The sequence below is a fragment of the Castanea sativa genome, chromosome 11, assembly GCF_040712315.1.
Source record: "Castanea sativa cultivar Marrone di Chiusa Pesio chromosome 11, ASM4071231v1".
Taxonomy (NCBI): domain Eukaryota; kingdom Viridiplantae; phylum Streptophyta; class Magnoliopsida; order Fagales; family Fagaceae; genus Castanea; species Castanea sativa.
The window spans coordinates 29,918,588-29,935,150 of record NC_134023.1 but is presented as its reverse complement, the minus strand read 5'-3'; the positions used below and the strand labels follow the sequence as shown (position 1 = coordinate 29,935,150).

Genomic DNA, 16,563 nt, shown 5'->3' with positions numbered 1-16,563 from the left:
ACTAGAAATGATGTAAGGGTAATGTCATCAATAAAGTTTTGGTTGTCTAGCCAATTTGATATGAAGGACTTGGGTGAAGCTAACTATATTCTAGGGATCAAGCTTTGGCGAGATCGAAAGAATAGGATGTTGGGTTTGCCATAAGCTGGATATATAGATAAGGTTCTAGAACGGTTTAGCATGCAAAACTCCAAGAAAGCATTACTTCCTTTTAGACATGGAGTTCCTCTTTCTAATGACCAAAGGCCTAAGACTCAAGAGGAAGAAAACATGATGAGACAAATTCCATATACTTCTGCAGTAGGAAGTCTCATGTATGCCATGCTTTGTACTAGACCAAATATTTGTTATTTAGTTGGCATGGTCAGCCGATATCAATCAAATCCAGGACCTAAACATTGGCAAGCTGTAAAGCATAGTCTCAAGTATCTTAGGAGAACGAGAGATTATATGCTTGTTTACCGGTGTGAGGATTTGATTCCTATTGGCTATACAGATTCAGATTTTCAGTCGGATCTAGATTTCAGAAAATCCATGTCGGGTAGTGTTTTCACCTTGGGAGGTGGAGCCATAAGCTGGAGGAGTGTTGAGCAATCTTGCATTGCGGACTCCACCATGGAAGCCGAATATGTTGCTGCTTGTGAAACAGCAAACGAGGCTGTTTGGCTTAAGAAATTCCTTTCTGATCTTGGTGTTGTAAGAATTGAGCAAGTTCCCATCACATTGTTTTGCTACAATAGTGGAACTGTTGCACAATCCAAGGATCCAAGGAACCACAAGAATGGAAAGCACATAGAGAGAAAGTATCGCATCATTCGAGACATTGTTGCTCGTGGAGATGTGGTAGTAGCAAAGATTGATGGTGCAAAGAATGTAGCGGATCCCTTTGCCAAAGCCTTGCCCCACTACAACAAAATGTATTTTTAGCGACGAAAGTTAGTGAGGAAATATTTTTCGTCACTAAAAATACAGTTTTAGCGACGAAAATCAATTTTCGTCGCTATTGTGATCTGAAAAATGGGTGCCAGTGGGGGAAACATTGGCGCCAACTTAATTAATCTATAGCGATGAAATATTTCGTCGCTAAAAGTTGAAACTTTTAGTAATGAAATATTTCGTCACTGTAGGTATTGCTGTGGATAGTATTAGTGACGAAAATCCTCACTATAAGGAAGAATTAGTGACAAAAAATAATTGTCACTAAAAATATTCATAGTTTTTCATTCCATTGTTTTAGTGACGAAATCAGAATTCGTCACTAAAAGTATGCTATAGCGACGAAATATTAATTTCATCTCTAAAAATCTTAAGAAAATATGGGTTCTTTAGTGACGAAATTTAAGTTCGTCACTAAAAACATTAAACCCCTTAAACCATTAGCGACAGAATTAATTCGTCGCTAAAGTCCTTCATATATAAGTGCCCCTTCCTTGTGCCCCTTCCCTATTTTTTTTCAATCCACAACTCCCAACCCATACAAAGAAACCCATAGGAAGAACAAGAATATTCCATCGCCGCAAACTCATTCCGACATCGGTGAGAAGAAACCCAACCGACGCCGGTTCTCATTCCATCACCGATAAGCCCGATACACATTCCGTCACCGATACATAAACCCACCATCGCTAATACACAAACCCACCGTCGCCGATGCACGAATCCACTGTCGCCAAAAGCTCGAACCCACCGTCACCGATAAGCCCGATTCTCATTCCGTGGCCGATACATAAACCCCATCGCCGCCGATACACGAACCCACCGTCACGAAAAGCTCGAACCCACCGTCGCTGTTCACCATTCCGTCGCGAAAAGCTCAAACCCACCATCACTGTTCACCATTCCGTCACCAAAAGCTCGTACCCACCGTCGTCGTTCACCAGTCCGTCGCCAATAGCTCGAACCCATCGTCGCTGTTCACCATTCCGTCGCCGGTTTCCCCATTCCGTCGCCGGTTTCCCCATTCCGTCGCCGATTCTCACATAATCTTGTAAGATCTTCTACTCACCTTTTTTGGATACTTGTTCATTTTTCTCCATCTCATTTATATTGCCCTTTTAACTCTTTGGATTCTTTCTTGTTTTTTTTTAATCTTTGTAGATATGGTTCTGAAGTCAAAGGATTCAAGTTTGAGGATCAATATTGTTTTATCAATTTGTTGGTCTAAGTTTTATTTGTGTTTTGGATTATTTCTGTAATGGTCAAAATTTTGTTAATACTTCATGCTAATAGGCTGTGATTTTTCTTCAATGGTTAATCTGCTGTGTTTTTAGTTATGGGTCTATTTTGTTAATGGTCATTATCTAATTGATAGTATGTTAAATCTATTTTTTTGTTTTTTTTTTTCCCTGAGGGTCAGTTTGTTTTGGCAGAAAATTTTTCACTTTGTATGTTTTAGAGGCAAAAAAAGATAAGAATCTAAACCTTCATCCATCTAGGTGGAGATTTAGGGGCCAAAAAAAGAGCTTTAAGAGCTCTAAAGCTATTTTCAGAATATAAATAGTGTCTGCAAACCCACAAAAAAGATCTTAAGTGGTGCTTTTCATGATATATAAATCAGGCGCTAGTCATTGTAATTTGCCAAACACTCAGAATACTAAAGAGTGTATTTTCAGTTAATGCTCTATAATTCAAAACTGACATTCTATGTTTTATTAGAATTAATGTTTATGTATATATTACATTGCCTGCAAGACTTAGTTTATTGCTTCATGTATTTGTACTGTGTTGCCAATTTATGTTTTGCTAGAACAAAAAGGGTGAAGCTTTATGATATATTTAATAATTCTAGCTTTGTTAATTAAGCCATAATTAGACTACGTTTTTTTATTTATGTACTATAAAAGAAATTTAATGGTTTTTGGTTGAATGTGATGACAAGGTTAGCGATTGTTTCGGTTGCTGTGGGGGAATAAAAAGAGGCTTAGATCTGTGAAAGTCAAAGACCAAAGCTTAGCCAACAAATCAAACTTATATGCTTAGCTTGATCATAGTAAGTAAAATTTGTTTAAATACCTATAAAACTCTATACTTGTGATGTTTGTGACTGGTTTTGTGGTGGGTTGTTGTGTTGGAGTAAGCGGGTGGCTTGCATGGTGTTATAAGGTGGTTTAAATTCATATTGGGAGTGTTTTTAATTTATTGCAAATGTGAATGGATCTTGTTGATCAGATGTGATGAATAGTACTTTAATAGATTTCAATACTTGTAAACACTCTATACTTCTTGATGAGAATCAACAAGCATTCAAGATCCATTGCATGTTCCAGTTGGGCCTATTATAAGAGCAAGATCCAAGAAGATCAAAGAAGCACTTAATGGGCTGATTCAAGAGATTTGGGCTGATTCTAATGCAGGACATTCCAAGCTTGGCCCAAAGGAAGCTGAAAACGTAATAAATTTAATTCAAGCTATTTAGGGTTGATCTGGCTTAATTGTGAGTGATTTATGGCATGAATTAATGGCTGATTGACTTTCCAGCTCTATATCAGTTAAGGCAAATTTTTTCCTATTTTGGATCTGCTAATTTCAAACCAAATCAATTTTTATTTAGGGTTTTATTATTTAGTACGTTTTTTAGGTATTTTCCTTGTTTTTAGGTGCATTTAATGCTTTTTAGGTCAAATTTGATTCTTGATATGGTAAAGTATCAATTAGGAGTTATTTTAGAATATATTTTCTTGTCTGTCAAGTTTTATGGAGCCCTTAAACACGCTCTGAAGTTTGTAAACGTTTTTCATTATATTATTGAATAAAAATCAGAAAAGGTGAGGCTTTACTCTCTTTTGGTTCTTCAAGAACTGTGAACTTATCAAGGATTCTACCTTGTGGCGTTCAAATTTTATACCTCTGGTTCGTGATTCTTTATAATTATTGGGTCAAGGTCAACTTATACCTTTGGTTCGTGTTTCAATTATAAATGTTGGGTCAGGGTTTCTATCATAAATCTAAATTTTAGCTTTCCTGGGTAAATATTCCAATATTTTTGTGATTGGTTTTGTGGTGGGTTGTTGTGTTGGAGCAAGCGGGTGGCTTGCATGATGTTATAAAGTGGTTTAAATTCATATTGGGGGTGTTTTTAGTTTCTTGCAAATGTGAATGGCCCTTGTTTATTAGATGTGATGAATAGTAATTTCATTGATTTCAATACTTGTAAATACTCTATACTTATGATCTTTGTGATTGGTTTTGTGGTGGGTTGTTGTGTTGGAGCTAGCGGGTGGCTTGCATGATGTTATAAGGTAGCTTAAATTCATATTCGGAGTGTTTTTAGTTTCTTGCAAATGTGAATGAACCTTTTCGATTAGATGTGATGAATAGTAATTTCATTGATTCCAATACTTGTAAATACTTTATACTTGTGATGTTTGTGATTGGTTTTTTGGTGGGTTGTTGTGTTGGAGCAAGCGGGTAGCTTGTATGATGTTATAATTAAGGTGGTTTAAATTCATATTAGAAGTGTTTTCAGTTTCTTGCAAATGTGAATAGACCTTGTTGATTGGATGTGATGAATAATAATTTCATTGATTTCAATACTTGTAAATACTCTATACTTGTGATGTTTGTGATTGGTTTTGTGGTGGGTTGTTGTGTTGGAGCAAGCGGGTGGCTTGCATGATGTTATAATTAAGGTGGTTTAAATTCATATTGGAAGTGTTTTTAGTTTGTTGCAAATGTGAATGGACATTGTTGATAGGATGTGATGAATAATAATTCATTGATTTCAATACTTGTAAATACTCTATACTTGTGATGTTTCTAATTGGTTTTGTGGTGGGTTGTTGCGTTGGAGCAAGCGGGTGGCTTGCATGATGTTATAATTAAGGTGGTTTAAATTCATATTGGGAGTGTTTTTTGTTTCTTGCAAATGTGAATGGACCTTGTTGATTAGATGTGATGAATAATACTTCAATTGATTTCAATACTTGTAAACACTCCATACTTATGATGTTTGTGATTGCCTTTGTGCTGGGTTGTTGTCTTGGAGCAAGCGGGTGGCTTGCATGATGTTATAATTAAGGCAGTTTAAATTCATATTGGAAGTGTTTTTAGTTTCTTACAAATGTGAATGGACATTGTTGATTAGATGTGATGAATAATACTTCAATTGATTTCAATACTTGTAAACACTCCATACTTGTGATGTTTGTGATTGGTTTTGTGGTGGGTTGCTGTGTTGGAGCAAGCGGGTGGCTTGCATGGTGTTATAAGGTGGTTAAAATTCATATTGGGAGTGTTTGTTCAATTCTTTCCAATGTGAATGAGTATTTTTGATTAGATGTGATGAATATTACTTTATTAGATTTCAATACTTGTAAACTCAATACTTGTGATGATGGAAATTGAATTTCTGGTGGGTTTTTTGAGTTGGAGCAAGCGGGTGGCTTGCATGGTGTGATAAGGTGGTTTAAATTCACATCGGGAGTGTTTTTAGTTTCTTGCAAATGTGAATGGACGTTGTTGATTGGATGTGATGAATAATAATTCATTGATTTTAATACTTGTAAATACTCTATACTTGTGATGTTTGTGATTGGTCTTGTGGTGGGTTGTTGCGTTGGAGCAAGCGGGTGGCTTGCATGATGTTATAATTAAGGTGGTTTAAATTCATATTGGAAGTGTTTTTAGTTTGTTGCAAATGTGAATGGACGTTGTTGATTGGATGTGATGAATAATAATTCATTGATTTCAATACTTGTAAATACTCTATACTTGTGATGTTTGTGAGTGGTTTTGTGGTGGGTTGTTGCATTGGAGCAAGCGGGTGGCTTGCATGATGTTATAATTAAGGTGGTTTAAATTCATATTGGGTGTGTTTTTTGTTTCTTACAAATGTGAATGGACCTTGTTGATTAGATGTGATGAATAATACTTAAATTGATTTCAATACTTGCAAACACTCCATACTTGTGATGTTTGTGATTGCCTTTGTGGTGGGTTGTTGTGTTGGAGCAAGCGGGTGCCTTGCATGATGTTATAATTAAAGTAGTTTAAATTCATATTGGTAGTGTTTTTAGTTTCTTGCAAATGTGAATGGACGTTGTTGATTAGATGTGATGAATAATACTTCAATTGATTTCAATACTTGTAAACACTCCATACTTGTGATGTTTGTGATTGGTTTTGTGGTGGGTTGCTGTGTTGGAGCAAGCAGGTGGCTTGCATGGTGTTGTAAGGTGGTTTAAATTCATATTGGGAGTGTTTGTTCAATTCTTTCAAATGTGAATGAGTATTTTTAATTAGATGTGATGAATATTACTCTATTAGATTTCAATACTTGTAAACTCTATACTTGTGACGATGGAAATTGAATTTGTGGTGGGTTTTTTGTGTTGGAGCAAGCGGGTGGCTTGCATGATGTGATAAGGTGGTCTAAATTCACATTGGGAGTGTTTTTAGTTTCTTGCAAATGTGAATGGAATTTGTTGATTAGATGTGATGAATAATACTTTAATTGATTTCAATACTTGTAAACACTACTTGTGACGTTTGTGATTGATTTTGTGGTGGCTTGTTGTGTAGGAGCAAGCAGGTGGCTTGCATGATGTTATAATTAGGGCGGTTTAAATTCATATTGGAAGTGTTCTTAGTTGGTTCCAAATGTGAATGGACGTTGTTGATTAGATGTGATGAATAATAATTCATTGATTTTAATACTTGTAAATACTCTATACTTGTGATGTTTGTGATTGGTTTTGTGGTGGGTTGTTGCGTTGGAGCAAGCGGGTGGCTTGCATGATGTTATAATCAAGGTGGTTTAAATTCATATTGGGAGTGTTTTTTGGTTCTTGCAAATGTGAATGGACCTTGTTGATTAGATGTGATGAATAATACTTCAATTGATTTCAATACTTGTAAACACTCCATACTTGTGATGTTTGTGATTGCTTTTGTGGTGGGTTGTTGTGTTGGAGCAAGCGGGTGGCTTGCATGATGTTATAATTAAGATGGTTTAAATTCATATTGGAAGTGTTTTTAGTTTCTTGCAAATGTGAATGGACATTTTTGATTAGATGTGATGAATAATACTTCAATTGATTTCAATACTTCTAAACACTCCATACTTGTGATGTTTGTAATTGCCTTTGTGGGGGGTTGTTGTGTTGGAGCAAGCGGGTGCCTTGCATGATGTTATAATTAAAGTAGTTTAAATTCATATTGGAAGTGTTTTTAGTTTCTTGCAAATGTGAATGGACATTGTTGATTAGATGTGATGAATAATACTTCAATTGATTTCAATACTTGTAAACACTCCATACTTGTGATGTTTGTGATTGGTTTTGTGGTGGAGTTGCTTGTGTTGGAGCAAGCGGGTGGCTTGCATGGTGTTGTAAGGTGGTTTAAATTCATATTGGGAGTGTTTGTTCAATTCTTTCAAATGTGAATGAGTATTTTTAATTAGATGTGATGAATATTACTCTATTAGATTTCAATACTTGTAAACTCTATACTTGTGATGATGGAAATTGAATTTGTGGTGGGTTTTTTGTGTTGGAGCAAGCGGGTGGCTTGCATGGTGTGATAAGGTGGTTTAAATTCACATTGGGAGTGTTTTTAGTTTCTTGCAAATGTGAATGGAATTTGTTGATTAGATGTGATGAATAATACTTTAATTGATTTCTATACTTGTAAACACTACTTGTGACGTTTGTGATTGATTTTGTGGTGGCTTGTTGTGTTGGAGAAAGCAGGTGGCTTGCATGATGTTATAATTAGGGTGGTTTAAATTCATATTGGAAGTGTTTTTAGTTTGTTGCAAATGTGAATGGACGTTGTTGATTGGATGTGATGAATAATAATTCATTGATTTTAATACTTGTAAATACTCTATACTTGTGATATTTGTGATTGGTTTTGTGGTGGGTTGTTGCGTTGGAGCAAGCGGGTGGCTTGCATGGTGTTATAAGGTGGTTTAAATTCATATTGGGAGTGTTTGTTCAATTCTTTCAAATGTGAATGAGTATTTTTAATTGGATGTGATGAATATTACTTTATTAGATTTCAATACTTGTAAACTCTATACTTGTGATGATGGAAATTGAATTTGTGGTGGGTTTTTTGTGTTGGAGCAAGCGGGTGGCTTGCGTGGTGTGATAAGGTGGTTTAAATTCACATTGGGAGTGTTTTTAGTTTATTGCAAATATGAATGGAATTTGTTGATTAGATGTGATGAATAATACTTTAATTGATTTCAGTACTTGTAAACACTACTTGTGACGTTTGTGATTGATTTTGTGGTGGCTTGTTGTGTTGGAGAAAGCAGGTGGCTTGCATGATGTTATAATTAGGGTGGTTTAAATTCATATTGGAAGTGTTTTTAGTTTGTTGCAAATGTGAATGGACGTTGTTGATTGGATGTGATGAATAATAATTCATTGATTTTAATACTTGTAAATACTCTATACTTGTGATGTTTGTGATTGGTTTTGTGGTGGGTTGTTGCGTTGGAGCAAGTGGGTGGCTTGCATGATGTTATAATTAATGTGGTTTAAATTCATATTGGAAGTGTTTTTAGTTTTTTGCAAATGTGAATGGACGTTGTTGATTGGATGTGATGAATAATAATTCATTGTTTTCAATACTTGTAAATACTCTATACTTGTGATGTTTGTGATTGGTTTTGTGGTGGGTTGTTGCGTTGGAGCAAGCGGGTGGCTTGCATGATGTTATAATTAAGGTGGTTTAAATTCATATTGGGATTGTTTTTTGTTTCTTACAAATGTGAATGGACCTTGTTGATTAGATGTGATGAATAATACTTAAATTGATTTCAATACTTGCAAACACTCCATACTTGTGATGTTTGTGATTGCCTTTGTGGTGGGTTGTTGTGTTGGAGCAAGCGGGTGCCTTGCATGATGTTATAATTAAAGTAGTTTAAATTCATATTGGTAGTGTTTTTAGTTTCTTGCAAATGTGAATGGACGTTGTTGATTAGATGTGATGAATAATACTTCAATTGATTTCAATACTTGTAAACACTCCATACTTGTGATGTTTGTGATTGGTTTTGTGGTGGGTTGCTGTGTTGGAGCAAGCAGGTGGCTTGCATGGTGTTGTAAGGTGGTTTAAATTCATATTGGGAGTGTTTGTTCAATTCTTTCAAATGTGAATGAGTATTTTTAATTAGATGTGATGAATATTACTCTATTAGATTTCAATACTTGTAAACTCTATACTTGTGACGATGGAAATTGAATTTGTGGTGGGTTTTTTGTGTTGGAGCAAGCGGGTGGCTTGCATGATGTGATAAGGTGGTCTAAATTCACATTGGGAGTGTTTTTAGTTTCTTGCAAATGTGAATGGAATTTGTTGATTAGATATGATGAATAATACTTTAATTGATTTCAATACTTGTAAACACTACTTGTGACGTTTGTGATTGATTTTGTGGTGGCTTGTTGTGTAGGAGCAAGCAGGTGGCTTGCATGATGTTATAATTAGGGCGGTTTAAATTCATATTGGAAGTGTTCTTAGTTGGTTCCAAATGTGAATGGACGTTGTTGATTAGATGTGATGAATAATAATTCATTGATTTTAATACTTGTAAATACTCTATACTTGTGATGTTTGTGATTGGTTTTGTGGTGGGTTGTTGCGTTGGAGCAAGCGGGTGGCTTGCATGATGTTATAATTAAGGTGGTTTAAATTCATATTGGGAGTGTTTTTTGGTTCTTGCAAATGTGAATGGACCTTGTTGATTAGATGTGATGAATAATACTTCAATTGATTTCAATACTTGGAAACACTCCATACTTGTGATGTTTGTGATTGCTTTTGTGGTGGGTTGTTGTGTTGGAGCAAGCGGGTGGCTTGCTTGATGTTATAATTAAGATGGTTTAAATTCATATTGGAAGTGTTTTTAGTTTCTTGCAAATGTGAATGGACATTTTTGATTAGATGTGATGAATAATACTTCAATTGATTTCAATACTTGTAAACACTCCATACTTGTGATGTTTGTAATTGCCTTTGTGGTGGGTTGTTGTGTTGGAGCAAGCGGGTGCCTTGCATGATGTTATAATTAAAGTAGTTTAAATTCATATTGGAAGTGTTTTTAGTTTCTTGCAAATGTGAATGGACATTGTTGATTAGATGTGATGAATAATACTTCAATTGATTTCAATACTTGTAAACACTCCATACTTGTGATGTTTGTGATTGGTTTTGTGGTGGAGTTGTTGTGTTGGAGCAAGCGGTGGCTTGCATGGTGTTGTAAGGTGGTTTAAATTCATATTGGGAGTGTTTGTTCAATTCTTTCAAATGTGAATGAGTATTTTTAATTAGATGTGATGAATATTACTCTATTAGATTTCAATACTTGTAAACTCTATACTTGTGATGATGGAAATTGAATTTGTGGTGGGTTTTTTGTGTTGGAGCAAGCGGGTGGCTTGCATGGTGTGATAAGGTGGTTTAAATTCACATTGGGAGTGTTTTTAGTTTCTTGCAAATGTGAATGGAATTTGTTGATTAGATGTGATGAATAATACTTTAATTGATTTCTATACTTGTAAACACTACTTGTGACGTTTGTGATTGATTTTGTGGTGGCTTGTTGTGTTGGAGAAAGCAGGTGGCTTGCATGATGTTATAATTAGGGTGGTTTAAATTCATATTGGAAGTGTTTTTAGTTTGTTGCAAATGTGAATGGACGTTGTTGATTGGATGTGATGAATAATAATTCATTGATTTTAATACTTGTAAATACTCTATACTTGTGATATTTGTGATTGGTTTTGTGGTGGGTTGTTGCGTTGGAGCAAGCGGGTGGCTTGCATGATGTTATAATTAAGGTGGTTTAAATTCATATTGGAAGTGTTTTTAGTTTGTTGCAAATGTGAATGGACGTTGTTGATTGGATGTGATGAATAATAATTCATTGATTTCAATACTTGTAAATACTCTATACTTGTGATGTTTGTGATTGGTTTTGTGGTGGGTTGTTGCGTTGGAGCAAGCGGGTGGCTTGCATGATGTTATAATTAAGGTGGTTTAAATTCATATTGGGAGTGTTTTTTGTTTCTTACAAATGTGAATGGACCTTGTTGATTAGATGTGATGAATAATACTTCAATTGATTTCAATACTTGTAAACACTCCATACTTGTGATGTTTGTGATTGCCTTTGTGGTGGGTTGTTGTGTTGGAGCAAGCGGGTGCCTTGCATGATGTTATAATTAAAGTAGTTTAAATTCATATTGGAAGTGTTTTTAGTTTCTTGCAAATGTGAATGCACATTGTTGATTAGATGTGATAAATAATACTTCAATTGATTTCAATACTTGTAAACACTCCATACTTGTGATGTTTGTGATTGGTTTTGTGGTGGGTTGCTGTGTTGGAGCAAGCAGGTGGCTTGCATGGTGTTGTAAGGTGGTTTAAATTCATATTGGGAGTGTTTGTTCAATTCTTTCAAATGTGAATGAGTATTTTTAATTAGATGTGGTGAATATTACTCTATTAGATTTCAATACTTGTAAACTCTATACTTGTGATGATGGAAATTGAATTTGTGGTGGGTTTTTTGTGTTGGAGCAAGCGGGTGGCTTGCATGGTGTGATAAGGTGGTTTAAATTCACATTGGGAGTGTTTTTAGTTTCTTGCAAATGTGAATGGAATTTGTTGATTAGATGTGATGAATAATACTTTAATTGATTTCAATACTTGTAAACACTACTTGTGACGTTTGTGATTGATTTTGTGGTGGCTTGTTGTGTTGGAGCAAGCAGGTGGCTTGCATGATGTTATAATTAGGGTGGTTTAAATTCATATTGGAAGTGTTTTTAGTTTGTTGCAAATGTGAATGGACGTTGTTGATTGGATGTGATGAATAATAATTCATTGATTTTAATACTTGTAAATACTCTATACTTGTGATGTTTGTGATTGGTTTTGTGGTGGGTTGTTGCGTTGGAGCAAGCGGGTGGCTTGCATGATGTTATAATTAAGGTGGTTTAAATTCATATTGGGAGTGTTTTTTGTTTCTTGCAAATGTGAATGGACCTTGTTCATTAGATGCGATGAATAATACTTCAATTGATTTCAATACTTGTAAACACTCCATACTTGTGACGTTTGTGATTGCTTTTGTGGTGGGTTGTTGTGTTGGAGCAAGCGGGTGGCTTGCATGATGTTATAATTAAGGTGGCTTAAATTCATATTGGGAGTGTTTTTTGTTTCTTGCAAATGTGAATGGACCTTGTTGATTAGATGTGATGAATAATACTTCAATTGATTTCAATACTTGTAAACACTCCATACTTGTGATGTTTGTGATTGCTTTTGTGGTGGGTTGTTGTGTTGGAGAAAGCAGGTGGCTTGCATGATGTTATAATTAGGGTGGTTTAAATTCATATTGGAAGTGTTTTTAGTTTGTTGCAAATGTGAATGGACGTTGTTGATTGGATGTGATGAATAATAATTCATTGATTTTAATACTTGTAAATACTCTATACTTGTGATGTTTGTGATTGGTTTTGTGGTGGGTTGTTGCGTTGGAGCAAGTGGGTGGCTTGCATGATGTTATAATTAATGTGGTTTAAATTCATATTGGAAGTGTTTTTAGTTTTTTGCAAATGTGAATGGACGTTGTTGATTGGATGTGATGAATAATAATTCATTGTTTTCAATACTTGTAAATACTCTATACTTGTGATGTTTGTGATTGGTTTTGTGGTGGGTTGTTGCGTTGGAGCAAGCGGGTGGCTTGCATGATGTTATAATTAAGGTGGTTTAAATTCATATTGGGATTGTTTTTTGTTTCTTACAAATGTGAATGGACCTTGTTGATTAGATGTGATGAATAATACTTAAATTGATTTCAATACTTGCAAACACTCCATACTTGTGATGTTTGTGATTGCCTTTGTGGTGGGTTGTTGTGTTGGAGCAAGCGGGTGCCTTGCATGATGTTATAATTAAAGTAGTTTAAATTCATATTGGTAGTGTTTTTAGTTTCTTGCAAATGTGAATGGACGTTGTTGATTAGATGTGATGAATAATACTTCAATTGATTTCAATACTTGTAAACACTCCATACTTGTGATGTTTGTGATTGGTTTTGTGGTGGGTTGCTGTGTTGGAGCAAGCAGGTGGCTTGCATGGTGTTGTAAGGTGGTTTAAATTCATATTGGGAGTGTTTGTTCAATTCTTTCAAATGTGAATGAGTATTTTTAATTAGATGTGATGAATATTACTCTATTAGATTTCAATACTTGTAAACTCTATACTTGTGACGATGGAAATTGAATTTGTGGTGGGTTTTTTGTGTTGGAGCAAGCGGGTGGCTTGCATGATGTGATAAGGTGGTCTAAATTCACATTGGGAGTGTTTTTAGTTTCTTGCAAATGTGAATGGAATTTGTTGATTAGATATGATGAATAATACTTTAATTGATTTCAATACTTGTAAACACTACTTGTGACGTTTGTGATTGATTTTGTGGTGGCTTGTTGTGTAGGAGCAAGCAGGTGGCTTGCATGATGTTATAATTAGGGCGGTTTAAATTCATATTGGAAGTGTTCTTAGTTGGTTCCAAATGTGAATGGACGTTGTTGATTAGATGTGATGAATAATAATTCATTGATTTTAATACTTGTAAATACTCTATACTTGTGATGTTTGTGATTGGTTTTGTGGTGGGTTGTTGCGTTGGAGCAAGCGGGTGGCTTGCATGATGTTATAATTAAGGTGGTTTAAATTCATATTGGGAGTGTTTTTTGGTTCTTGCAAATGTGAATGGACCTTGTTGATTAGATGTGATGAATAATACTTCAATTGATTTCAATACTTGGAAACACTCCATACTTGTGATGTTTGTGATTGCTTTTGTGGTGGGTTGTTGTGTTGGGGCAAGCGGGTGGCTTGCTTGATGTTATAATTAAGATGGTTTAAATTCATATTGGAAGTGTTTTTAGTTTCTTGCAAATGTGAATGGACATTTTTGATTAGATGTGATGAATAATACTTCAATTGATTTCAATACTTCTAAACACTCCATACTTGTGATGTTTGTAATTGCCTTTGTGGGGGGTTGTTGTGTTGGAGCAAGCGGGTGCCTTGCATGATGTTATAATTAAAGTAGTTTAAATTCATATTGGAAGTGTTTTTAGTTTCTTGCAAATGTGAATGGACATTGTTGATTAGATGTGATGAATAATACTTCAATTGATTTCAATACTTGTAAACACTCCATACTTGTGATGTTTGTGATTGGTTTTGTGGTGGGTTGCTGTGTTGGAGCAAGCAGGTGGCTTGCATGGTGTTGTAAGGTGGTTTAAATTCATATTGGGAGTGTTTGTTCAATTCTTTCAAATGTGAATGAGTATTTTTAATTAGATGTGATGAATATTACTCTATTAGATTTCAATACTTGTAAACTCTATACTTGTGATGATGGAAATTGAATTTGTGGTGGGTTTTTTGTGTTGGAGCAAGCGGGTGGCTTGCATGGTGTGATAAGGTGGTTTAAATTCACATTGGGAGTGTTTTTAGTTTCTTGCAAATGTGAATGGAATTTGTTGATTAGATGTGATGAATAATACTTTAATTGATTTCTATACTTGTAAACACTACTTGTGACGTTTGTGATTGATTTTGTGGTGGCTTGTTGTGTTGGAGAAAGCAGGTGGCTTGCATGATGTTATAATTAGGGTGGTTTAAATTCATATTGGAAGTGTTTTTAGTTTGTTGCAAATGTGAATGGACGTTGTTGATTGGATGTGATGAATAATAATTCATTGATTTTAATACTTGTAAATACTCTATACTTGTGATGTTTGTGATTGGTTTTGTGGTGGGTTGTTGCGTTGGAGCAAGCGGGTGGCTTGCATGATGTTATAATTAAGGTGGTTTAAATTCATATTGGAAGTGTTTTTAGTTTGTTGCAAATGTGAATGGACGTTGTTGATTGGATGTGATGAATAATAATTCATTGATTTCAATACTTGTAAATACTCTATACTTGTGATGTTTGTGATTGGTTTTGTGGTGGGTTGTTGCGTTGGAGCAAGCGGGTGGCTTGCATGATGTTATAATTAAGGTGGTTTAAATTCATATTGGGAGTGTTTTTTGTTTCTTACAAATGTGAATGGACCTTGTTGATTAGATGTGATGAATAATACTTCAATTGATTTCAATACTTGTAAACACTCCATACTTGTGATGTTTGTGATTGCCTTTGTGGTGGGTTGTTGTGTTGGAGCAAGCGGGTGCCTTGCATGATGTTATAATTAAAGTAGTTTAAATTCATATTGGAAGTGTTTTTAGTTTCTTGCAAATGTGAATGCACATTGTTGATTAGATGTGATAAATAATACTTCAATTGATTTCAATACTTGTAAACACTTCATACTTGTGATGTTTGTGATTGGTTTTGTGGTGGGTTGCTGTGTTGGAGCAAGCAGGTGGCTTGCATGGTGTTGTAAGGTGGTTTAAATTCATATTGGGAGTGTTTGTTCAATTCTTTCAAATGTGAATGAGTATTTTTAATTAGATGTGGTGAATATTACTCTATTAGATTTCAATACTTGTAAACTCTATACTTGTGATGATGGAAATTGAATTTGTGGTGGGTTTTTTGTGTTGGAGCAAGCGGGTGGCTTGCATGGTGTGATAAGGTGGTTTAAATTCACATTGGGAGTGTTTTTAGTTTCTTGCAAATGTGAATGGAATTTGTTGATTAGATGTGATGAATAATACTTTAATTGATTTCAATACTTGTAAACACTACTTGTGACGTTTGTGATTGATTTTGTGGTGGCTTGTTGTGTTGGAGCAAGCGAGGTGGCTTGCATGATGTTATAATTAGGGTGGTTTAAATTCATATTGGAAGTGTTTTTAGTTTGTTGCAAATGTGAATGGACGTTGTTGATTGGATGTGATGAATAATAATTCATTGATTTTAATACTTGTAAATACTCTATACTTGTGATGTTTGTGATTGGTTTTGTGGTGGGTTGTTGCGTTGGAGCAAGCGGGTGGCTTGCATGATGTTATAATTAAGGTGGTTTAAATTCATATTGGGAGTGTTTTTTGTTTCTTGCAAATGTGAATGGACCTTGTTCATTAGATGCGATGAATAATACTTCAATTGATTTCAATACTTGTAAACACTCCATACTTGTGATGTTTGTGATTGCTTTTGTGGTGGGTTGTTGTGTTGGAGCAAGCGGGTGGCTTGCATGATGTTATAATTAAGGTGGCTTAAATTCATATTGGGAGTGTTTTTTGTTTCTTGCAAATGTGAATGGACCTTGTTGATTAGATGTGATGAATAATACTTCAATTGATTTCAATACTTGTAAACACTCCATACTTGTGATGTTTGTGATTGCTTTTGTGGTGGGTTGTTGTGTTGGAGCAAGCGGGTGGCTTGCATGATGTTATAATTAAGGTGGCTTAAATTCATATTGGAAGTGTTTTTAGTTTCTTGCAAATGTGAATGGACATTTTTGATTAGATGTGATGAATAATACTTCAATTGATTTCAATACTTGTAAACACTCCATACTTGTGTTGTTTGTGATTAGTTTTGTGGTGGGTTGTTGTGTTGGAGCAAGCGGG

General features: G+C 35.0%; 1 protein-coding gene across 4 annotated transcripts in view; it reads left to right on the top strand.

Moving 5' to 3' along the window:
* The first annotated feature begins 1,454 nt into the window (after nucleotides 1-1,454).
* LOC142615037 (uncharacterized) overlaps nucleotides 1,455-16,563 on the top strand; it is a 23,962-nt gene continuing 8,853 nt past the window's right edge. For 2 of the 4 annotated variants that reach the window (XM_075787708.1, XM_075787709.1), the window contains exons 1-2: nucleotides 1,455-1,987; nucleotides 2,098-2,989. Coding sequence is in view for 3 of the 4 variants with exons in the window: in XM_075787709.1 (XP_075643824.1) it covers nucleotides 2,972-2,989 (18 nt within the window). In the remaining variant the exon portion in view is untranslated. The remainder of the gene's footprint in view (nucleotides 1,988-2,097; nucleotides 2,990-16,563) is intronic. The other 2 variants (XM_075787711.1, XM_075787710.1) reach the window with 2 other exon arrangements.